Below are 26,095 nucleotides of genomic sequence, written 5' to 3'. Positions count from 1 at the left end.
TCACAGGTGATTGGTCCGATGGTGACGGGTTCGAGGGGACAGAGGGGTGACAGAGCGGTATTTCCTTTTGGTGCACATCTGAGGAGAGAGACGAGGAAGAGTCAGAGGGACCAGACACTGAGACAGAGACGAGATGGAGTCAGAGACCAGACACTGAGACAGAGACGAGAAGGAGTCAGAGAGACCAGATACTGAGACAGAGACGAGATGGAGTCAGAGAGACCAGACACTGAGACAGAGAGACGAGATGGAGTCAGAGACCAGACACTGAGACAGAGACGAGATGGAGTCAGAGAGACCAGATACTGAGACAGAGACGGGAAGGTCAGAGAGACCAGACACTGAGACAGGAGACCAGAGAGACTCAGAAACCACCACACACAAACTGAGTGAGACCAGAGAGAGACCACAGACTGAGTGAGACCAGAGAGAGACCACAGACTGAGTGAGACCAGAGAGAGACCACAGACTCAGAGAGACCAGACACTGAGACAGAGAGACGGGAAGGAGTCAGAGAGACCAGACACTGAGACAGAGAGACGAGAAGGAGTCAGAGAGACCAGACACCGAGACAGAGAAACGGGAAGGAGTCAGAGAGACCAGACACTGAGACAGAGAGACGAGAAGGAGTCAGAGAGACCAGATACTGAGACAGAGAGACGAGATGGAGTCAGAGAGACCAGACACTGAGACAGAGAGACGAGATGGAGTCAGAGAGACCAGATACTGAGACAGAGAGACGGGAAGGAGTCAGAGAGACCAGACACTGAGACAGGGAGACCAGAGAGACTCACCACCACACACAAACTGAGTGAGACCAGAGAGAGACCACAGACTGAGTGAGACCAGAGAGAGACCACAGACTGAGTGAGACCAGAGAGAGACCACAGACTGAGTGAGACCAGAGAGACCACAGACTGAGTGAGACCAGAGAGAGACCACAGACTGAGTGAGACCAGGAGAGACCACAGACTGAGAGTGACAGAGAGACCACAGACTGGTGAGACCAGAGAGACCACAGACTGAGTGAGACCAGAGAGAGACCACAGACAGAGAGAAAGAGAGAGAGACCACAGACTGGTGAGACCAGAACAGCATGAGTCAGAGGGAAAGATGCAGGACTCACTGGAGTGCAGGAGGAGCTCCTCTGGTCACACAGGCTCAGTCTGCAGTCGGGGAAGACATCCCGGTAGTCCCCTGGTACAGGAACAGCAGAGCAGGAAAGCCCTGAGAGGGCCACTCTCCTCCACCCTCACCTGACGGTTTCAGTCGGACATCTAGGAAACAGGGAGATAACGCAACAAAAATACACAAACATTAGGGTTCGGTTCCCAGACACAGAATAAGCCTGATCCTGGAGTAAAAAGCATATGGAGAAACTCCGTAAAGTGTTAGTCAGGACCAGACTTAATCTGTGTCTGGGAAAACCTCCTCCATATGTTCCTTGACTATAAACCAAGACACCTGCACATACTTGTTCTGAATGATGTAGTATCATGTGTCTTTAGGGTCGGGGGACTGCGTGGCATAGCAGTCCTCAGAGCAGAGCACGAACGCTCCGTCTCGGACTCCTCTACGGACACGCCCACATGCAGCACGGAACCCACCGGCAAGGTGACTCCGCCCGCTGGGTAAGCCTTTGTGAAGTTGTCGCTGTGGTACAGAGTCATGTTGGAGCCCACTCTGGAGCCCTTACCGACTCTGGAACCCTTCAGCCTGTCAAATGGGCCAATAGGAGATTTGGTTTTGTTAGATTCCAAATAAACAGAGTAGAAAACTCACGAACGTTTAGTAAAGCTGAAACCAAGTTTATTCACCCACTGGGTCATACAACAGCATAAGACAACAACATGTTTCCACCAGTGGTAGAATATATATATATATAGACCCCAATGTGGATGGAGCATCCTCCTTCCCTCTAAACATGACATGTTTCCACCAGTGGTAGTATATATATATATATAGACCCCAATGTGGATGGAGCATCCTCCTTCCCTCTAAACATTACATGTTTCCACCAGTGGTAGTATATATATATATATAGACCCCAATGTGGATGGAGCATCCTCCTTCCTCTAAACATGACATGTTTCCACCAGTGGTAGTATATATATATATATAGACCCCAATGTGGATGGAGCATCCTCCTTCCCTCTAAACATGACATGTTTCTACCAGTGGTAGTATATATATATATAGACCCCAATGTGGATGGAACATCCTCCTTCCCTCTAAACATGACATGTTTCTACCAGTGGTAGTATATATATATATATATAAACCCCAATGTGGATGGAACATCCTCCTTCCCTCTAAACATGACATGTTTCTACCAGTGGTAGATATATATATATATATATAGACCCCAATGTGGGATGGAACATCCTCCTTCCTCTAAACATGACATGTTTCCACCAGTGGTAGTATATATATATATAGACCCCAATGTGGATGGAACATCCTCCTTCCCTCTAAACATGACATGTTTCTACCAGTGGTAGTATATATATATATAGACTAATGGGATGGAGCATCCTCCTTCCCTCTAAACATGACATGTTTCCACCAGTGGTAGTATATATATATATATAGACCCCAATGTGGATGGAACATCCTCCTTCCTCTAAACATGACATGTTTCCACCAGTGGTAGTATATATATATATATAGACCCCAATGTGGATGGAGCATCCTCCTTCCCTCTAAACATGACATGTTTCTACCAGTGGTAGTATATATATATATAGACCCCAATGTGGATGGAACATCCTCCTTCCCTCTAAACATGACATGTTTCTACCAGTGGTAGTATATATATATATATATATAGACCCCAATGTGGATGGAGCATCCTCCTTCCCTCTAAACATGACATGTTTCCACCAGTGGTAGAATATATATATATATATAAACCCCAATGTGGATGGAGCATCCTCCTTCCCTCTAAACATGACATGTTTCTACCAGTGGTAGTATATATATATATAGACCCCAATGTGGATGGAACATCCTCCTTCCCCCTCTAAACATGACATGTTTCTACCAGTGGTAGTATATATATATATATATAGACCCCAATGTGGATGGAACATCTCCTTCCCTCTAAACATGACATGTTTCTACCAGTGGTAGTATATATATATATATAGACCCCAATGTGGATGGAGCATCCTCCTTCCCTCTAAACATGACATGTTTCCACCAGTGGTAGTATATATATATATATAGACCCCAATGTGGATGGAGCATCCTCCTTCCCTCTAAACATGACATGTTTCTACCAGTGGTAGTATATATATATAGACCCCAATGTGGATGGAACATCCTCCTTCCCTCTAAACATGACATGTTTCTACCAGTGGTAGTATATATATATATATATATAGACCCCAATGTGGATGGAACATCCTCCTTCCCTCTAAACATGACATGTTTCTACCAGTGGTAGTATATATATATATATATAGACCCCAATGTGGGTGGAGCATCCTCCTTCCCTCTAAACATGACATGTTTCCACCAGTGGTAGTATATATATATATATATAGACCCCAATGTGGATGGAGCATCCTCCTTCCTCTAAACATGACATGTTTCCACCAGTGGTAGTATATATATATATATATAAACCCCAATGTGGATGGAGCATCCTCCTTCCCTCTAAACATGACATGTTTCCACCAGTGGTAGTATATATATATATATAGACCCCAATGTGGATGGAGCATCCTCCTTCCCTCTAAACATGACATGTTTCTACCAGTGGTAGTATATATATATATATATATAGACCCCAATGTGGATGGAGCATCCTCCTTCCCTCTAAACATGACATGTTTCCACCAGTGGTAGTATATATATATATATATATATATATATATATATATAGACCCCAATGTGGATGGAACATCCTCCTTCCCTCTAAACATGACATGTTTCCACCAGTGGTAGTATATATATATATATAGACCCCAATGTGGATGGAGCATCCTCCTTCCCTCTAAACATGACATGTTTCCACCAGTGGTAGTATATATATATATATATATAAAACCCCAATGTGGATGGAGCATCCTCCTTCCCTCTAAACATGACATGTTTCCACCAGTGGTAGTATATATATATATATATAGACCCCAATGTGGATGGAGCATCCTCCTTCCCTCTATACATGACATGTTTCTACCAGTGGTAGTATATATATATATATATAGACCCCAATGTGGATGGAGCATCCTCCTTCCCTCTAAACATGACATGTTTCCACCAGTGGTAGTATATATATATATATAGACCCCAATGTGGATGGAGCATCCTCCTTCCCTCTATACATGACATGTTTCTACCAGTGGTAATATATATATATATAGACCCCAATGTGGATGGAGCATCCTCCTTCCCTCTAAACATGACATGTTTCCACCAGTGGTAGTATATATATATATATAGACCCCAATGTGGATGGAGCATCCTCCTTCCCTCTATACATGACATGTTTCTACCAGTGGTAGTATATATATATATATAGACCCCAATGTGGATGGAGCATCCTCCTTCCCTCTAAACATGACATGTTTCTACCAGTGGTAGTATATATATATATATAGACCCCAATGTGGATGGAGCATCCTCCTTCCCTCTAAACATGACATGTTTCTACCAGTGGTAGTATATATATATATAGACCCCAATGTGGATGGAGCATCCTCCTTCCCTCTAAACATGACATGTTTCCATAGTGGTAGTATATATATATATATATAGACCCCAATGTGGATGGAGCATCCTCCTTCCCTCTAAACATGACATGTTTCCACCAGTGGTAGTATATATATATATATAGACCCCAATGTGGATGGAGCATCCTCCTTCCCTCTATACATGACATGTTTCTACCAGTGGTAGTATTTATATATATATATAGACCCCAATGTGGATGGAGCATCCTCCTTCCCTCTAACATGACATGTTTCTACCAGTGGTAGTATATATATATATATATATAGACCCCAATGTGGATGGAGCATCCCTCCTTCCCCTCTAAACATGACATGTTTCTACCAGTGGTAGTATATATATATATATATAAACCCCAATGTGGATGGAGCATCCTCCTTCCCTCTAAACATGACATGTTTCCACCAGTGGTAGTATATATATATATATATAGACCCCAATGTGGATGGAGCATCCTCCTTCCCTCTAAACATGACATGTTTCTACCAGTGGTAGTATATATATATATAGACCCCAATGTGGATGGAGCATCCTCCTTCCCTCTAAACATGACATGTTTCTACCAGTGGTAGTATATATATATATATATAGACCCCAATGTGGATGGAGCATCCTCCTTCCCTCTAAACATGACATGTTTCCACCAGTGGTAGTATATATATATATATATAGACCCCAATGTGGGTGGAGCATCCTCCTTCCTCTAAACATGACATGTTTCCACCAGTGGTAGTATATATATATATAGACCCCAATGTGGATGGAGCATCCTCCTTCCCTCTAAACATGACATGTTTCCACTAGTGGTAGTATATATATATATATATAGACCCCAATGTGGATGGAGCATCCTCCTTCCCTCTAAACATGACATGTTTCCACCAGTGGTAGTATATATATATATATATAGACCCCAATGTGGGTGGAGCATCCTCCTTCCCCTCTAAACATGACATGTTTCCACCAGTGGTAGTATATATATATATATATAGACCCCAATGTGGATGGAGCATCCTCCTTCCCTCTAAACATGACATGTTTCCACCAGTGGTAGTATATATATATATATATAAACCCCAATGTGGATGGAGCATCCTCCTTCCCTCTAAACATGACATGTTTCCACCAGTGGTAGTATATATATATATAGACCCCAATGTGGATGGAGCATCCTCCTTCCCTCTAAACATGACATGTTTCCACCAGTGGTAGTATATATATATATATATAACCCCAATGTGGGTGGAGCATCCTCCTTCCCTCTAAACATGACATGTTTCCACCAGTGGTAGTATATATATATATATAGACCCCAATGTGGATGGAGCATCCTCCTTCCCTCTAAACATGACATGTTTCCACCAGTGGTAGTATATATATATATATATAAACCCCAATGTGGATGGAGCATCCTCCTTCCCTCTAAACATGACATGTTTCCACCAGTGGTAGTATATATATATATATATATAGACCCCAATGTGGATGGAGCATCCTCCTTCCCTCTAAACATGACATGTTTCCACCAGTGGTAGTATATATATATATATATAGACCCCAATGTGGATGGAGCATCCTCCTTCCCTCTAAACATGACATGTTTCCACCAGTGGTAGTATATATATATATATATAGACCCCAATGTGGATGGAGCATCCTCCTTCCCTCTAAACATGACATGTTTCCACCAGTGGTAGTATATATATATATATATAGACCCCAATGTGGATGGAGCATCCTCCTACCCTCTAAACATGACATGTTTCCACCAGTGGTAGTATATATATATATATATAAACCCCAATGTGGGTGGAGCATCCTCCTTCCCTCTAAACATGACATGTTTCCACCAGTGGTAGTATATATATATATAGACCCCAATGTGGATGGAGCATCCTCCTTCCCTCTAAACATGACATGTTTCCACCAGTGGTAGTATATATATATATAGACCCCAATGTGGATGGAGCATCCTCCTTCCCTCTAAACATGACATGTTTCCACCAGTGGTAGTATATATATATATATATAGACCCCAATGTGGATGGAGCATCCTCCTTCCCTCTAAACATGACATGTTTCCACCAGTGGTAGTATATATATATATATATAAACCCCAATGTGGGTGGAGCATCCTCCTTCCCTCTAAACATGACATGTTTCCACCAGTGGTAGTATATATATATATAGACCCCAATGTGGATGGAGCATCCTCCTTCCCTCTAAACATGACATGTTTCCACCAGTGGTAGTATATATATATATATATAAACCCCAATGTGGATGGAGCATCCTCCTTCCCTCTAAACATGACATGTTTCCACCAGTGGTAGTATATATATATATATATATATATAGACCCCAATGTGGATGGAGCATCCTCCTTCCCTCTAAACATGACATGTTTCCACCAGTGGTAGTATATATATATATATATAGACCCCAATGTGGATGGAGCATCCTCCTTCCCTCTAAACATGACATGTTTCCACTAGTGGTAGTATATATATATATATATAGACCCCAATGTGGATGGAGCATCCTCCTTCCCCTAAACATGACATGTTTCCACTAGTGGTAGTATATGTATATATATAGACCCCAATGTGGATGGAGCATCCTCCTTCCCCCTAAACATGACATGTTTCCACTAGTGGTAGTATATGTATATATATAGACCCCAATGTGGATGGAGCATCCTCCTTCCCTCTAAACATGACATGTTTCCACCAGTGGTAGTATATATATATATATATATATATAGACCCCAATGTGGATGGAGCATCCTCCTTCCCTCTAAACATGACATGTTTCCACCAGTGTTAGTATATATATATATATAGACCCCAATGTGGATGGAGCATCCTCCTTCCCCCTAAACATGACATGTTTCCACTAGTGGTAGTATATATATATATATAGACCCCAATGTGGATGGAGCATCCTCCTTCCCTCTAAACATGACATGTTTCCACCAGTGGTAGTATATATATATATAGACCCCAATGTGGATGGAGCATCCTCCTTCCCTCTAAACCTGACATGTTTCTACCAGTGGTAGTATATATATATATATATATATATATACCCCAATGTGGATGGAGCATCCTCCTTCCCTCTAAACATGACATGTTTCCACCAGTGGTAGTATATATATATATAGACCCCAATGTGGATGGAGCATCCTCCTTCCCTCTAAACATGACATGTTTCCACCAGTGGTAGTATATATATATATATAGACCCCAATGTGGATGGAGCATCCTCCTTCCCTCTAAACATGACATGTTTCTACCAGTGGTAGTATATATATATATATATATATATATATAGACCCCAATGTGGATGGAGCATCCTCCTTCCCTCTAAACATGACATGTTTCCACCAGTGGTAGTATATATATATATATAGACCCCAATGTGGATGGAGCATCCTCCTTCCCTCTAAACATGACATGTTTCTACCAGTGGTAGTATATATATATATATAGACCCCAATGTGGATGGAGCATCCTCCTTCCCTCTAAACATGACATGTTTCCACCAGTGGTAGTATATATATATATATATATATAGACCCCAATGTGGATGGAGCATCCTCCTTCCCTCTAAACATGACATGTTTCCACCAGTGGTAGTATATATATATATATAGACCCCAATGTGGATGGAGCATCCTCCTTCCCTCTAAACATGACATGTTTCTACCAGTGGTAGTATATATATATATATATATAGACCCCAATGTGGATGGAGCATCCTCCTTCCCTCTAAACATGACATGTTTCCACCAGTGGTAGTATATATATATATATATAGACCCCAATGTGGATGGAGCATCCTCCTTCCCTCTAAACATGACATGTTTCCACCAGTGGTAGTATATATATATATATATATATATATATATATAAAACCCCAATGTGGGTGGAGCATCCTCCTTCCCTCTAAACATGACATGTTTCTACCAGTGGTAGTATATATATATATATATATATATATATATATATATAGACCCCAATGTGGATGGAGCATTCTCCTTCCCTCTAAACATGACATGTTTCCACCAGTGGTAGTATATATATATATAGACCCCAATGTGGGTGGAGCATCCTCCTTCCCTCTAAACATTACATGTTTCCACCAGTGGTAGTATATATATATATATATAGACCCCAATGTGGATGGAGCATCCTCCTTCCCTCTAAACATGACATGTTTCCACCAGTGGTAGTATATATATATATATAAACCCCAATGTGGGTGGAGCATCCTCCTTCCCTCTAAACATGACATGTTTCCACCAGTGGTAGTATATATATATATATATATAGACCCCAATGTGGATGGAGCATCCTCCTTCCTTCTAAACATGACATGTTTCCACCAGTGGTAGTATATATATATATATAGACCCCAATGTGGATGGAGCATCCTCCTTCCCTCTAAACATGACATGTTTCCACTAGTGGTAGTATATATATATATATATAGACCCCAATGTGGATGGAGCATCCTCCTTCCCCTAAACATGACATGTTTCCACTAGTGGTAGTATATGTATATATATAGACCCCAATGTGGATGGAGCATCCTCCTTCCCCCTAAACATGACATGTTTCCACTAGTGGTAGTATATGTATATATATAGACCCCAATGTGGATGGAGCATCCTCCTTCCCTCTAAACATGACATGTTTCTACCAGTGGTAGTATATATATATATATAGACCCCAATGTGGATGGAGCATCCTCCTTCCCTCTAAACATGACATGTTTCCACCAGTGGTAGTATATATATATATATAAACCCCAATGTGGATGGAGCATCCTCCTTCCTCTAAACATGACATGTTTCTACCAGTGGTAGTATATATATATATATAGACCCCAATGTGGATGGAGCATCCTCCTTCCCTCTAAACATGACATGTTTCCACCAGTGGTAGTATATATATATATAGACCCCAATGTGGATGGAGCATCCTCCTTCCCACTAAATATGACATGTTTCCACCAGTGGTAGTATATATATATATATAGACCCCAATGTGGATGGAGCATCCTCCTTCCCTCTAAACATTACATGTTTCCACCAGTGGTAGTATATATATATATATATAACCCCAATGTGGATGGAGCATCCTCCTTCCCTCTAAACATTACATGTTTAATGCTGGGCAGGAAGTTAAGTGATGCAGGCAATAAACTGTTCCTTCTCCCAATGTGACCTGACCTCCATTCCTCACTAACCCACATCTCTCCATCCTTATCAGTTCCTGCAACCATGTGATTGCCTCTCCTTTACTCAAAACATTCCAAGCTTAACTGCCTCCACCACAAACATTCCTCCTTCAGATAACCATTAACATCTGGTGTAGAAACCTGACCATAGTATTCAATATTTCAAGTTTAGGAGTCAGAGCCCATCAGTATAGTTTTAGCTCTATTACACAGCCAGCTTCAGCTACATATCTTGGAGGAACAACCAGAACAACCAGTACTGTGATGAGTGAGTGGACAGATGTCACGACCATCGTATGAATAATTGGACCAAGGTGCAGCGTGAGTAGAGTTCCACATTTTAACGATAGTGAAACTTCCAAAACAACAAAGATATAATGATGTGTAATATGCTAGCGCACAGAGGCACTCTACAAAACCATATCCCACATCGCAGGTGGGAAAAAGGACACACTAAGTATGATCCCCAATTAGAGGTAAAGATGATCAGCTGCCTCCAACTGGGAACCATACACACACCAACATAGAAATATAATACCTAGAAATCCCCTAGTCGCAACCTGACCTATTACACCACAGAGAACCCTGAGGGCTCTCTATGGTCAGGTGTGTGACAGTACCCCAAAGGTGTGGACTCTGACCGCAAAACCTGAAACTAGATGGGGAGGGTTAGGGTGGGCAACTAGCATCGGTGGCGCCTCCCGGTGCGGGGCGTAGCTCAGACCGCGGATCCAGACATGGAGCGGGGCTGAACGCTGTGCCCGGACTGGGCATCGGCGCAGTAGAAGGCTCCGGCCATGGCACCATCGCAGAAGCCCGGGCCGTGGACCGTCGCAGGAAGCCCCGGGCCGTGGACCGTCGCAGGAAGCCCGGGCCGTGGACCATCGCAGGAAGCCCCGGGCCGTGGACCGTCGCAGGAAGCCCCGGGCCGTGGACCGTCGCAGGAAGCCCGGGCCGTGGACCGCCGCTGGAGGTTCCGGGCTGTAGACCCCGGACTGTACACACACTGGTGGACGAGTGCGGGGAGCCGGCACAGGACGTACCAGGCTGGGAAGGCGCACTGGAGGCCAGGTGCATGGAGCCGGCACAGGTTGTACGAGACTGATGACACGCTCCTCAAAACGCCTGTGCTGCAGCATACTCCTAGCCAACATCTCTCTCCGATATCCCTTAAACTGCTCCATCGACTCCCAGATGGTCTCTGTCTCTCTCCTCGGCCGACCGCCCCTTGTGCCCCACCTCCAAAAAAAAATGGGGTTGCCCTTGAGCTGTTTGAGGCCGCGGACCCTGACGTCGTCACTTTCCTCCTCTGACGTCGTCTCGCATCCACCTATATCTCTTCCTATAACCAGCTCTCCTTCACCTCCTGGGCACGCTGCTTGGTACTGACTAGGAGGGATATTCTGTCACGACCGTTGTATGAATAATTGGACCAGGGCGCAGCGTGAGTAGAGTTCCACATTATACCGATAGTGAAACTTCCAAAACAACAACGAGATGATGATGACCATGAACTATGTAGCGCACAGAGGCACTCATACACAACCATATCCCACATCACAGGTGGGAAAAGGACACACTAAGTACGATCCCCAATTAGAGGTAACGATTATCAGCTGCCTCAATTGGGAACCATACACACAAACATAGAAATATAATACCTAGAAACCCCCTAGTCACGCCTGGCCTATTACACCATAGAGAACCTAGAGGGCTCTCTATGGTCAGGGTGTGACAACAGAGGATGTGATAAACTCTTAACTAGTCATCTAAAGGATCATCAAGAACCACAGGTTTAGAGGATAAACTGTCTACGCATTAACAGAATACTGACAGCTTGACATGTGTTAGCCTGCATTAACAGAATACTGACAGCTTGACATGTGTTAGCCTGCATTGTACAGAATACTGACAGCTTGACATGTGTTAGCCTGCATTAACAGAATACTGACAGCTTGACATGTGTTAGCCTGCATTAACAGAATACTGACAGCTTGACATGTGTTAGCCTGCATTGTACAGAATACTGACAGCTTGACATGTGTTAGCCTGCATTGTACAGAATACTGACAGCTTGACATGTGTTAGCCTGCATTGTACAGAATACTGACAGCTTGACATGTGTTAGCCTGCATTAACAGAATACTGACAGCTTGACATGTGTTAGCCTGCATTAACAGAATACTGACAGCTTGACATGTGTTAGCCTGCATTAACAGAATACTGACAGCTTGACATGTGTTAGCCTGCATTAACAGAATACTGACAGCTTGACATGTGTTAGCCTGCATTAACAGAATACTGACAGCTTGACATGTGTTAGCCTGCATTATACAGAATACTGACAGCTTGACATGTGTTAGCCTGCATTAACAGAATACTGACAGCTTGACATGTGTTAGCCTGCATTGTACAGAATACTGACAGCTTGACATGTGTTAGCCTGCATTAACAGAATACTGACAGCTTGACATGTGTTAGCCTGCATTGTACAGAATACTGACAGCTTGACATGTGTTAGCCTGCATTAACAGAATACTGACAGCTTGACATGTGTTAGCCTGCATTAACAGGATACTGACAGCTTGACATGTGTTAGCCTGCATTAACAGGATACTGACAGCTTGACATGTGTTAGCCTGCAATGTACAGAATACTGACAGCTTGACATGTGTTAGCCTGCATTAACAGAATACTGACAGCTTGACATGTGTTAGCCTGCATTATACAGAATACTGACAGCTTGACATGTGTTAGCCTGCATTAACAGAATACTGACAGCTTGACATGTGTTAGCCTGCATTGTACAGAATACTGACAGCTTGACATGTGTTAGCCTGCATTAACAGAATACTGACAGCTTGACATGTGTTAGCCTGCATTAACAGAATACTGACAGCTTGACATGTGTTAGCCTGCATTGTACAGAATACTGACAGCTTGACATGTGTTAGCCTGCATTGTACAGAATACTGACAGCTTGACATGTGTTAGCCTGCATTGTACAGAATACTGACAGCTTGACATGTGTTAGCCTGCATTAACAGAATACTGACAGCTTGACATGTGTTAGCCTGCATTGTACAGAATACTGACAGCTTGACATGTGTTAGCCTGCATTAACAGAATACTGACAGCTTGACATGTGTTAGCCTGCATTAACAGAATACTGACAGCTTGACATGTGTTAGCCTGCATTAACAGAATACTGACAGCTTGACATGTGTTAGCCTGCATTGTACAGAATACTGACAGCTTGACATGTGTTAGCCTGCATTAACAGAATACTGACAGCTTGACATGTGTTAGCCTGCATTGTACAGAATACTGACAGCTTGACATGTGTTAGCCTGCATTAACAGAATACTGACAGCTTGACATGTAGCCTGCATTAACAGAATACTGACAGCTTGACATGTGTTAGCCTGCATTAACAGAATACTGACAGCTTGACATGTGTTAGCCTGCATTGTACAGAATACTGACAGCTTGACATGTGTTAGCCTGCATTAACAGAATACTGACAGCTTGACATGTGTTAGCCTGCATTGTACAGAATACTGACAGCTTGACATGTGTTAGCCTGCATTAACAGAATACTGACAGCTTGACATGTGTTAGCCTGCATTGTACAGAATACTGACAGCTTGACATGTGTTAGCCTGCATTAACAGAATACTGACAGCTTGACATGTGTTAGCCTGCATTAACAGAATACTGACAGCTTGACATGTGTTAGCCTGCATTGTACAGAATACTGACAGCTTGACATGTGTTAGCCTGCAATGTACAGAATACTGACAGCTTGACATGTGTTAGCCTGCATTGTACAGAATACTGACAGCTTGACATGTGTTAGCCTGCAATGTACAGAATACTGACAGCTTGACATGTGTTAGCCTGCAATGTACAGAATACTGACAGCTTGACATGTGTTAGCCTGCATTGTACAGAATACTGACAGCTTGACATGTGTTAGCCTGCATTGTACAGAATACTGACAGCTTGACATGTGTTAGCCTGCATTGTACAGAATACTGACAGCTTGACATGTGTTAGCCTGCATTGTACAGAATACTGACAGCTTGACATGTGTTAGCCTGCATTATACAGAATACTGACAGCTTGACATGTGTTAGCCTGCATTGTACAGAATACTGACAGCTTGACATGTGTTAGCCTGCATTAACAGAATACTGACAGCTTGACATGTGTTAGCCTGCATTGTACAGAATACTGACAGCTTGACATGTGTTAGCCTGCATTATACAGAATACTGACAGCTTGACATGTGTTAGCCTGTATTAACAGAATACTGACAGCTTGACATGTGTTAGCCTGCATTGCGTTACAGGGGTGCAACTTTGTTTTTAGAAGTTGGGGGGGCATAGTTATTATTGTTTTTAAATCGAGTCGGATACCCAGCCTACCCAACCACTCGGAGGCGTCCGCATGGTCCTAAAGTACACCGCTGCCTCGTATTGTATCACATTCCAATGATAAAACTGGTCAAAGTTGCGCCCCTGTTGTGTTACATTGTCCATGTTTTACAGTGTTTACTGTAACGTCACGTCTCCACTTACGACAGGTAGGGTTTGATGGCCACATCCAGGCTGGTCTCTGATTCCAGAGGGTAGGCACAGGAGAAAGGCACGCTCACGGGTCGGCTGAAGGACACGTCGGGGACGTGGTAGATGAATAAACTGTTGGAAAAGATGGCGTCCGTTCCGTTTGTCTGGTGAAAGGGGAAAAGGGAAGAAGATTAGAAGCCAGGAGAGGACCTCTCACCAGTTCTCACAATAATATCACTCTTGGACTATTTCAGTTCATCAGTTCATCATTTTCTGTTGATGGCAACAGGTGTTTGTGTTGTCATGGTGATCTTAACAGGTGTTTGTGTTGTTGTGGTGATCTTAACAGGTGTTTGTGTTGTCATGGTGATCTTAACAGGTGTTTGTGTTGTTGTGGTGATCTTAACAGGTGTTTGTGTTGTCATGGTGATCTTAACAGGTGTTTGTGTTGTTGTGGTGTCTTTTACAGGTGCATTTGTTGTCTTCGTGACCTTTACAGGGGTTTGTGTTGTCGTGGTTGTTGTTGTTGTGGTGGTTGTACTTCAGTTCATCAGTTCATCATGTTCTGTTGATGGCAACATGTCTCTCTAGCCCGAGTCCCGTCTCTTTATCTCAAATTCCATTTGTTGCCACTCCTTGTCATTGCCAAAGAGACTTGGCTTTCGGCTATCTCGATGCTCAGTGTCCTGTCGTATTTACGGCGCAGTTGCTGATTGGTAGTTGGAAAAAACATTGATATTTTCCATGACAACGTTACGGAACATGAGGTGAGCGCAAATCTGGCACAATATAGAATAAGAATCTTATGAGCAACAACAAACAGCCGTTACGACCTGCTGCTGCAATTACCTTGTGAACAGGCAGTGTCTATGATAACAGGGTGAACAGGCAGTGTCTATGATAACGGGGTGAACAGGCAGTGTCTATGATAACGGGGTGAACAGGCAGTGTCTATGATAACGGGTGAACAGGCAGTGTCTATGATAACGGGGTTAGAAGGCAGTGTCTATGATAACGGGGTGAGAAGGCAGTGTCTATGATAACGGGGTGAACAGGCAGTGTCTATGATAACGGGGTTAGAAGGCAGTGTCTATGATAACGGGGTGAGAAGGCAGTGTCTATGATAACGGGGTGAACAGGCAGTGTCTATGATAACGGGGTTAGAAGGCAGTGTCTATGATAATGGGGTGAACAGGCAGTGTCTATGATAACGGGGTGAACAGGCAGTGTCTATGATAACGGGTGAACAGGCAGTGTCTATGATAACGGGGTGAACAGGCAGTGTCTATGATAACGGGGTGAACAGGCAGTGTCTATGATAACGGGGTGAACAGGCAGTGTCTATGATAACGGGGTGAACAGGCAGTGTCTATGATAACGGGGTGAGAAGGCAGTGTCTATGATAACGGGGTGAACAGGCAGTGTCTATGATAACGGGGTGAACAGGCAGTGTCTATGATAACGGGGTGAACAGGCAGTGTCTATGATAACGGGGTGAACAGGCAGTGTCTATGATAACGGGGTGAACAGGCAGTGTCTATGATAACGGGGTGAACAGGCAGTGTCTATGATAACGGGGTGAACAGGCAGTGTCTATGATAACGGGGTGAACAGGCAGTGTCTATGATAACGGGTGAACAGGCAGTGTCTATGATAACGGGGTGAGAAGGCAGTGTCTATGATAATGGGGTGAACAGGCAGTGTCTATGATAACGGGGTGAACAGGCAGTGTCTATGATAACGGGGTGAACAGGCAGTGTCTATGATAACGGGGTGAACAGGCAGTGTCTATGATAACGGGGTGAACAGGCAGTGTCTATGATAACGGGGTGAACAGGCAGTGTCTATGATAACGGGGTGAACAGGCAGTGTCTATGATAACAGGGGTGAACAGGCAGTGTCTATGATAACGGGGTGAACAGGCAGTGTCTATGATAACGGGGTGAACAGGCAGTGTCTATGATAACGGGGTGAACAGGCAGTGTCTATGATAACGGGGTGAACAGGCAGTGTCTATGATAACGGGGTGAACAGGCAGTGTCTATGATAACGGGGTGAACAGGCAGTGTCTATGATAATGGGGTGAACAGGCAGTGTCTATGATAACGGGGTGAACAGGCAGTGTCTATGATAACGGGGTGAACAGGCAGTGTCTATGATAACGGGGTGAACAGGCAGTGTCTATGATAACGGGTGAGAAGGCAGTGTCTATGATAACGGGGTGAACAGGCAGTGTCTATGATAACGGGGTGAACAGGCAGTGTCTATGATAACAGGGTGAACAGGCAGTGTCTATGATAGCAGGGTGAACAGGCAGTGTCTATGATAACGGGGTGAACAGGCAGTGTCTATGATAACGGGGTGAACAGGCAGTGTCTATGATAACGGGGTGAACAGGCAGTGTCTATGATAACGGGGTGAACAGGCAGTGTCTATGATAACGGGGTGAACAGGCAGTGTCTATGATAACGGGGTGAACAGGCAGTGTCTATGATAACGGGGTGAACAGGCAGTGTCTATGATAACAGGGGTGAACAGGCAGTGTCTATGATAACGGGGTGAGAAGGCAGTGTCTATGATAACGGGTGAACAGGCAGTGTCTATGATAGCAGGGTGAACAGGCAGTGTCTATGATAACGGGGTGAACAGGCAGTGTCTATGATAACGGGGTGAACAGGCAGTGTCTATGATAGCAGGGTGAACAGGCAGTGTCTATGATAACAGGGTGAACAGGCAGTGTCTATGATAACGGGTGAACAGGCAGTGTCTATGATAACGGGGTGAACAGGCAGTGTCTATGATAACGGGTGAACAGGCAGTGTCTATGATAACGGGGTGAGAAGGCAGTGTCTATGATAACGGGGTGAACAGGCAGTGTCTATGATAACGGGGTGAACAGGCAGTGTCTATGATAACGGGGTGAACAGGCAGTGTCTATGATAACGGGGTGAACAGGCAGTGTCTATGATAACGGGGTGAACAGGCAGTGTCTATGATAACGGGTGAACAGGCAGTGTCTATGATAACGGGGTGAACAGGCAGTGTCTATGATAACGGGGTGAACAGGCAGTGTCTATGATAGCAGGGTGAACAGGCAGTGTCTATGATAACGGGGTGAACAGGCAGTGTCTATGATAGCGGGGTGAACAGGCAGTGTCTATGATAACGGGGTGAACAGGCAGTGTCTATGATAATGGGGTGAACAGGCAGTGTCTATGATAACGGGGTGAACAGGCAGTGTCTATGATAACTGAACAGGCAGTGTCTATGATAACGGGGTGAACAGGCAGTGTCTATGATAACGGGGTGAACAGGCAGTGTCTATGATAACGGGGTGAACAGGCAGTGTCTATGATAAGAAGGCAGTGTCTATGATAACAGGGTGAACAGGCAGTGTCTATGATAACGGGGTGAACAGGCAGTGTCTATGATAACGGGGTGAACAGGCAGTGTCTATGATAACGGGGTGAACAGGCAGTGTCTATGATAACAGGGTGAACAGGCAGTGTCTATGATAACGGGGTGAACAGGCAGTGTCTATGATAACGGGGTGAGAAGGCAGTGTCTATGATAACGGGGTGAACAGGCAGTGTCTATGATAACGGGGTGAACAGGCAGTGTCTATGATAACGGGGTGAACAGGCAGTGTCTATGATAACGGGGTGAACAGGCAGTGTCTATGATAACAGGGTGAACAGGCAGTGTCTATGATACAGGGTGAACAGGCAGTGTCTATGATAACGGGGTGAACAGGCAGTGTCTATGATAACGGGTGAACAGGCAGTGTCTATGATAATGGGGGTGAACAGGCAGTGTCTATGATAACAGGGTGAACAGGCAGTGTCTATGATAACGGGGTGAGAAGGCAGTGTCTATGATAACGGGGTGAACAGGCAGTGTCTATGATAACGGGGTGAACAGGCAGTGTCTATGATAACGGGGTTAGAAGGCAGTGTCTATGATAACGGGGTGAGAAGGCAGTGTCTATGATAATGGGGTGAACAGGCAGTGTCTATGATAACGGGGTGAACAGGCAGTGTCTATGATAACAGGGTGAGAAGGCAGTGTCTATGATAATGGGGTGAACAGGCAGTGTCTATGATAACGGGGTGAACAGGCAGTGTCTATGATAACGGGGTGAACAGGCAGTGTCTATGATAACGGGGTGAACAGGCAGTGTCTATGATAACGGGGTGAGAAGGCAGTGTCTATGATAACGGGGTGAACAGGCAGTGTCTATGATAACGGGGTGAACAGGCAGTGTCTATGATAACGGGGTGAACAGGCAGTGTCTATGATAACGGGGTTAGAAGGCAGTGTCTATGATAACGGGGTGAGAAGGCAGTGTCTATGATAACGGGGTGAACAGGCAGTGTCTATGATAACGGGGTGAACAGGCAGTTGCTCGGGTGGTTGTTGTCCTTGATGATCTTTTGGCCTTCCTGTGACATCGGGTGCTGTAGGTGTTCTGGAAGGCAGGTCTTTTGTGATACAGTGCGACAGGATGCTCTCGAATGTGCATCTGTAAAAGTATGTGAGTGTTTCTTCAGACTTCTGAGGTTGAAGAGGCACTGTTGTGCCTTCTTCACCATGCTGTCTGTGTGGGTGGACCATTTCAGTTTGTCTGTGATGTGTTCGCCAAGGAACATAAAACATTCCACCTTCTCCAATACTGTCCCATTGATGTGGATGCTCCCTCTGCTGTTTCCTGAAGTGTACCATCATCTCCTTTGTTTTGTTGACGTTGAGTGAGAGGTTATTTTCCTGACACCACACTCCGAGGGCCCTCACCTCCTCCCTGTAGACTGTCTCGTCGTTGTAGGTAATCAAGCCTACCACTGTAGTGTCGTCTGTAAACTTGATGATTGAGTTGGAGGCGTGCATGGCCATGCAGTCATGGGTGAACAGGGAGTACAGGAGAGGGCTGAGCACGCACCCTTGTGGGGCCCCAGTGTTGAGAATCAGTGAAGTGGAGGTGTTGTTTCCTACCCTCACCACCTGGAGGCGGCCCGTCAGAAAATCCAGGACCCAGTTGCACAGGGTGGAGTTAAATGCTGAGCTGTAGTCAATGAACAGCATTCTTACATTCTTACATTCTTACATTCTTACATAGGTATTCCTCTTGTCCAGATAGGATAGGGCAGTGTGCAGTGTGATGGCGGTAAGCAAATTGTTTTGGGTCGGCCTCTGGGGTAAGATCCCATGTCCAGGGTGGAGGTCCGCTTCGGGAAAGTGGTATTCCTGGTCGTACTGTAGGGAAGTGGTGTTCCTGGTCGTACTGCAGGGAAGTGGTATTCCTGGTCGTACTGTAGGGAAGTGGTATTCCTGGTCGTACTGTAGGGAAGTGGTATTCCTGGTCGTACTGTAGGAAGTGGTATTCCTGGTGTACTGCAGGGAAGTGGTATTCCTGGTCGTACTGTAGGGAAGTGGTATTCCTGGTCGTACTGCAGGAAGTGGTATTCCTGGTCGTACTGTAGGGAAGTGGTATTCCTGGTCGTACTGTAGGGAAGTGGTATTCCTGGTCGTACTGTAGGGAAGTGGTATTCCTGGTTGTACTGTAGGGAAGTGGTATTCCTGGTCGTACTGTAGGGAAGTGGTATTCCTGGTCTTACTGTAGGGAAGTGGTATTCCTGGTCTTACTGTAGGGAAGTGGTATTCCTGGTCGTACTGTAGGGAAGTGGTATTCCTGGTCGTACTGTAGGGAAGTGGTATTCCTGGTCGTACTGTAGGGAAGTGGTATTCCTGGTCGTACTGTAGGGAAGTGGTATTCCTGGTCGTACTGTAGGAAGTGGTATTCCTGGTCGTACTGTAGGGAAGTGGTATTCCTGGATCGTACTGTAGGAAGTGGTATTCCTGGTTGTACTGTAGGGAAGTGGTATTCCTGGTCGTACTGTAGGGAAGTGGTATTCCTGGTCTTACTGTAGGGAAGTGGTATTCCTGGTCGTACTGTAGGAAGTGGTATTCCTGGTCTACTGTAGGGAAGTGGTCTTACTGTAGGGAAGTGGTATTCCTGGTCGTACTGTAGGGAAGTGGTATTCCTGGTCGTACTGTAGGGAAGTGGTATTCCTGGTCGTACTGTAGGGAAGTGGTATTCCTGGTCGTACTGTAGGGAAGTGGTATTCCTGGTTGTACTGTAGGGAAGTGGTATTCCTGGTCGTACTGTAGGGAAGTGGTATTCCTGGTCTTACTGTAGGGAAGTGGTATTCCTGGTCGTACTGTAGGGAAGTGGTATTCCTGGTCGTACTGTAGGAAGTGGTCTTACTGTAGGGAAGTGGTATTCCTGGTCGTACTGTAGGGAAGTGGTATTCCTGGTCTTACTGTAGGGAAGTGGTATTCCTGGTCGTACTGTAGGGAAGTGGTATTCCTGGTTGTACTGTAGGGAAGTGGTATTCCTGGTTGTACTGTAGGGCAGTGGTATTCCTGCACAATCCAGGTGTGGAAAGCTCTAGGATATTTATTTTATTTTATTTGACCTTTATTTAACTAGGAAGTCAGTTTAAGAACAAATTCTTATTTACAAAGACGGCCTACCGGGGAACATTGGGTTAACTGCCTTGTTCGGGGCAGAATGACAGATTTTTACCTTGTCAGCTCTGTGATTCGATCCAGAAACCTTTCGGTTACTAGACCAACGTGGACTTACAGCTGTAATTGCTACCAAAGGTGCTTCTACAAAGTATTGGCTCAGCGGTGTAAATACTTATGTAAATTAGATTTTTCTGTATTTCATTTTCAATACATTTGCAAAACTTTCTAAACACATGTTTTCACTTTGTCATCGTGGAGTATTGTGTGTAGATGTGTGCGAATTTTAAAAAAAAAAAAAAAAAAAGTAATCTGTTGAATTCAGGCTGTAACACAACAACATGTGGAATATGTCAAGGGGTATGAATACTTTCTGAAGGCTCTGTGCATCCTATAAGGAAACATCAATCAAATCCACCACCGCACCTCAGACACCCTCAAATGAAATTTCTCCTTTCCTAAAAACGTATCTTGGCTTCAATATAGCATAATGCTGAAATAATGTTTATTTGTGTATATGTTTCTAATTATTTATTATATTATTTGCCAATCATTATTTGTCCATCTTTAATCTTTTATTTTTAATTGGCCAGTCTGAGTTGTGGCTTTTTCTTTGCAACTCTGCCTAGAAGGCCAGCATCACGGAGTCGCCTCTTCACTGTTGACGTTGAGACTGGTGTTTTGCCGGTACTATTTAATGAAACTGCCAGTTTCTCACGACTGTTTCTCAAACTAGACACTCTAATGTACTTGTCTTCTTGCTCAGTTGTGCACCGGGGCCTCCCCACAAATCCTCTCTCTATTCTGGTTAGCGCCAGTTTGCACTGTCCTGTGAAGGGACTAGTACACAGCGTTGTACGAGATCTTCAGTTTCTTGGCAAATTTCCCAAGGAATAGCCTTCATTTCTCAGAACAGGAAAAGACTGATGAAATTCAGAAGAAAGTTATTTGTTTCTGGCCATTTTGAGCCTGTAATCGAACCCACAAATGCTGATGCTCCAGATACTCAACAAGTCTAAAGAAGGCCAGTTGTATTTCTTCTTTAAATCAGAACAACAGTTTTCAGCTGTGCTAACATAATTTCTAATGATCAATTAGCCATTTAAAATGATAAACTTGGATTAGCTAACACAACATGCCATTGGAACACAGGAGTGATGGTTGCTGATAATCATGTCCCAGAAGTAATGGGTCTCTGTACCTCCTCTGTAGATATTCCATTCAAAATCAGCCGTTTCCAGCTACAACAGTCATTTACAACATTAACAATGTCTACACTGTATTTCTGATCAATTTGATGTTATTTTAATGAATTTCTTTCTTTCCCAAACTTTTGAACGGTTGTGTATATGTATGTATATTTATGTTGTGTTACACAGCATTTGAAAAAAGAGACCTAGACCTCAATATGTCTTCCGTGTTAAAATGTAACATAAAAATAAACCGTCTGTTTTCACTGTTTCATTCTTACGCAATTCATGCATCTCCGCTGGCCTCTCTCTCTTCCAACCTCCCTGTATTCCTCTCAACCAGTAGCCCAATCATGTCCCAGAAGTAGCCACATACAGTAGTTCTGTCACCTACTTTTAGCCCAAGCATGTCCCAGAAGTAGCCACCTACAGTAGTTCTGTCACCTACTTTTAGCCCAATCATGTCCCAGAAGTAGCAAACTACAGTAGTTCTGTCACCTACTTTTAGCCCAATCATGTCCCAGAAGTAGCCAACTACAGTAGTTCTGTCACCTACTTTTAGCCCAATCATGTCCCAGAAGTAGCCACCTACAGTAGTTCTGTCACCTATTTTTAGCCCAAGCATGTCCCACAAGTAGCCAACTACAGTAGTTCTGTCACCTACTTTTAGCCCAAGCATGTCCCAGAAGTAGCCAACTACAGTAGTTCTGTCACCTACTTTTAGCCCAATCATGTCCCAGAAGTAGCCAACTACAGTAGTTCTGTCACCTACTTTTAGCCCAATCATGTCCCAGAAGTAGCCAACTACAGTAGTTCTGTCACCTACTTTTAGCCCAATCATGTCCCAGAAGTAGCAAACTACAGTAGTTCTGGCACCTACTTTTAGCCCAATCATGTCCCAGAAGTAGCAAACTACAGTAGTTCTGTCACCTACATTTAGCCCAATCATGTCCCAGAAGTAGCAAACTACAGTAGTTCTGGCACCTACTTTTAGCCCAATCATGTCCCAGAAGTAGCAAACTACAGTAGGTCTGTCACCTACTTTTAGCAATAAATAAATATGTATGTATATATATATTAGAGGGGAAAAGTACCTTCCTCTTACTGGACATAAAATAGGCTTCAGGCTCCAGCGCTCACAATGAACTGGTGGGGAAGTTTGAAGGGCGAGAGCTTCTCTGGTGTGACTGGTCACATTGGCTGGTGATAAACATGCAATAAATGGACTGTTCATAATTGAAGGCCTGTGTCTTTGGCAATGACAAGGATTGGCAATGAGTGGAATATTAGCTAAAGAGACTGGTATCCAGGGTTATGTCTAACAGCAAGTGCTCTCTTTTGATAGTTTTGGTGAGGGTCGGGGTCTGTTCTCACCACCAGAGTGTTTCCGCAGGCGCCCTCCTTGCGCTCCACCTGGTACCATACCATGCCGCCACGCTCTTCGTGAGCGTTACACCGGGGGTCGGCCAGGTTAGCGGTGGTGGCGTCCAGACCAGCGGCCTCCAGGTTAGTCCTGTTGAGACCCACCTGTACCAGGCTCCGCCCACATACTACCTCTGGGTGCAGCAAAACAGGCTGATCTGTAAGAGAGGAAGAGAGACAGAGGGATGAGAAACAGGCTGATCTGTAAGAGATGAAGAGAGAGAGACAGAGGGATGAGAAACGGGCTGATCTGTAAGAGAGGGAGAGAGGGATGAGAAACAGGCTGATCTGTAAGAGAGGAAGAGAGAGACAGAGGGATGAGAAACAGGCTGATCTGGAAGAGAGGAAGAGAGAGACAGAGGGATGAGAAACAGGCTGATCTATAAGAGAGGAAGAGAGAGACAGAGGGATGAGAAACAGGCTGATCTGTAAGAGAGGAAGAGAGAGACAAAGGGATGAGAAACAGGCTGATCTGGAAGAGAGGAAGAGAGAGACAGAGGGATGAGAAAATAAAGACAACAGAAAATAAGTTATTCAAGAACCCAAAATGAAAAGAAGGAATTACAAATGATCATATAAACTCTTCGAAAAAAGGGTTCCAAAAGGGTTCTTCGGCTGTCCCCATAAGAGAACCCTGTGAAGAACCCTTTTGGTTCCAGGTAGAACCCTTTTTGGTTCCAGGCAGGGGTTCTACTTGGAACCCAATAGGGTTCTACCTGGAACCAAAATGGTTATAGCTGGCACCAAAAAAGGGTTCTTGACAGGGTTCTCTTATGGGGACAGCCGAAGAACCATTTTAGGTTCTAGATAGCACCTGTTTTTCTAAGAGAGTACAGTACATAGGTCCTCAAACAGGTGTTTTCTGAGAACTCACCTGGCCTCTCACACCGCCAAGTGACCCCATCGGTGCTCACGCAGGTCTCCCCGCTCTGCAGGTACCACACATTGCTTTTGGCGTAGTCGTGGCAACCTGTGACTGTGTTGTTGTTGTGGTGCGATTGTTCTCTACTGGCATTTCTGTAGATGTGACTGGTTTTGGTGTTGTGGTGGGAGCTGACACATCTGGAACAAGGAGTTAAACAGGAGACACAGTTATGAGGGAACATTCATCGCTCATGTTTTGAAAGAACTAGTATGCTGGTATTACCAGAATCAATATGAATGAATGGATGAATATGCTGAGTACTGTTAATATCCAGGGCCATAAGAAAAACATCAAGGTGTATATAACCAGCTGATGAATGACTAAGTAGTAAACAGTTTAAAAATACAATAACTTCAATTCAAAAGGCAGAACAACATCAACAAGCCCCACTCAGAACTTGGCAAAGCAGCAGGCGAAACCTTACATGCACAATAGGCGAAGTAGCACCCGGGAGGCATGACGAACTTGTACACAAAGTAGTTCCCAGGGCATGCCTTGACGTGGATGGGCTGAGACTGCACCCAGCAGCAGTCCCCATTGAAGCTGGCGCAGACTGCACTCTGGACAATTTCATCCACCTGCTGGGGGGGAGGAAACGCCAGCCACAAGGGAGCCTGGGTGCCGCACTGGAAGGAATCCACGCACTTGTCCGGCATGGACACGCTCTGGTGCCGATGAACATGCGGTAATAGCCGTCCCAGCGGACGTTGCGGTCGCAGTGCCTGTTGCCCCGTGGTTGTTGGTGGAACGCCAGGCGTCGTTCAGGACCGTGTAGATCTTACAGGGGTTGGAGCACTGCTGGATGCCGGCGACCGTGATGCAGTCCTCCCCGTCGGCGCACTCGTTGAAGCCGCAGCTGAACCGGACATGGGCAAGGTTGGTGTTGGAGGTGGGGTAGGAGCGGCGGACACGGCGAGGGGCGTGGTGGTGGTCGGCGGTGGCGGTGTGGCCAGGTAAACAGATGAGGCCGTCTCCGGAGAAGCCCTTCTTACAGGTGCATGTGATGTCACCTGCCATGGGCGAGGTGTGGCAGACGGCTTGTTCGTGACACGCCTCGCAGCTGGTGACAATCGTATCTGTGGGAATTTGGGAATATATGAGTTCATCGTCTTTTTTAGGTTGAGGTATCAGTGTGTGGTGGGTTATATAATATTATACTGTATAAAAACACTTAACACACAATACAATTTGTAAGTCGCTCTGGATAAGAGCGTCTGCAAAATAAATGACTTAAATGTAAATGTAAATGTACCTGAGGTGTCCAGCTGTTGATTTATTAAATATAAATAGTATATATGTGTGTACCTGAGGTATGTCCAGCTGTTGATGTATTAAATATATAGTATATATGTGTGTACCTGAGGTATGTCCAGCTGTTGATGTATTAAATATATAGTATATTTGTGTGTACCTGAGGTATGTCCAGCTGTTGATTTATTAAATATATAGTATATTTGTGTGTACCTGAGGTATGTCCAGCT

General features: G+C 44.5%; 1 protein-coding gene across 1 annotated transcript; it reads right to left on the bottom strand.

The window, feature by feature from the left end:
* LOC127923910 (uromodulin-like) lies at positions 1-25,182 on the bottom strand. The gene is made up of 8 exons (XM_052508119.1): positions 25,039-25,182; positions 24,564-24,751; positions 23,642-23,847; positions 14,565-14,716; positions 1,475-1,716; positions 1,257-1,277; positions 1,127-1,197; positions 1-78 (listed from the first exon to the last, which is right to left on the bottom strand). Exons 1-8 carry the CDS (start codon positions 25,104-25,106, stop codon positions 1-3), a joined length of 1,026 nt encoding a protein of 341 aa, XP_052364079.1. The 5' UTR covers positions 25,107-25,182.
* Positions 25,183-26,095: the final 913 nt, after the last annotated feature.

Source organism: Oncorhynchus keta, unplaced genomic scaffold, assembly GCF_023373465.1.
Source record: "Oncorhynchus keta strain PuntledgeMale-10-30-2019 unplaced genomic scaffold, Oket_V2 Un_contig_3344_pilon_pilon, whole genome shotgun sequence".
NCBI classification, from domain to species: domain Eukaryota; kingdom Metazoa; phylum Chordata; class Actinopteri; order Salmoniformes; family Salmonidae; genus Oncorhynchus; species Oncorhynchus keta.
Note: the sequence above shows the minus strand (reverse complement) of the source record. Positions and strands in the feature narration are given on the sequence as shown.

Excerpts from the sequence above, each read along its gene's own strand:
- LOC127923910 (XM_052508119.1), bottom strand. The coding sequence starts at position 25,106 with ATGCCCTGGGAACTACTTTGTGTACAAGTTCGTCATGCCTCCCGGGTG. Across the intron at positions 14,717-23,641 it reads CCTGCGGAAACACTCTGGTG|ACAAACGGAACGGACGCCAT; the intron begins GTGAGAACAGAC and ends CCCTTTCACCAG. Across the intron at positions 1,717-14,564 it reads GCCATCAAACCCTACCTGTC|GCTGAAGGGTTCCAGAGTCG; the intron begins GTAAGTGGAGAC and ends CCCATTTGACAG.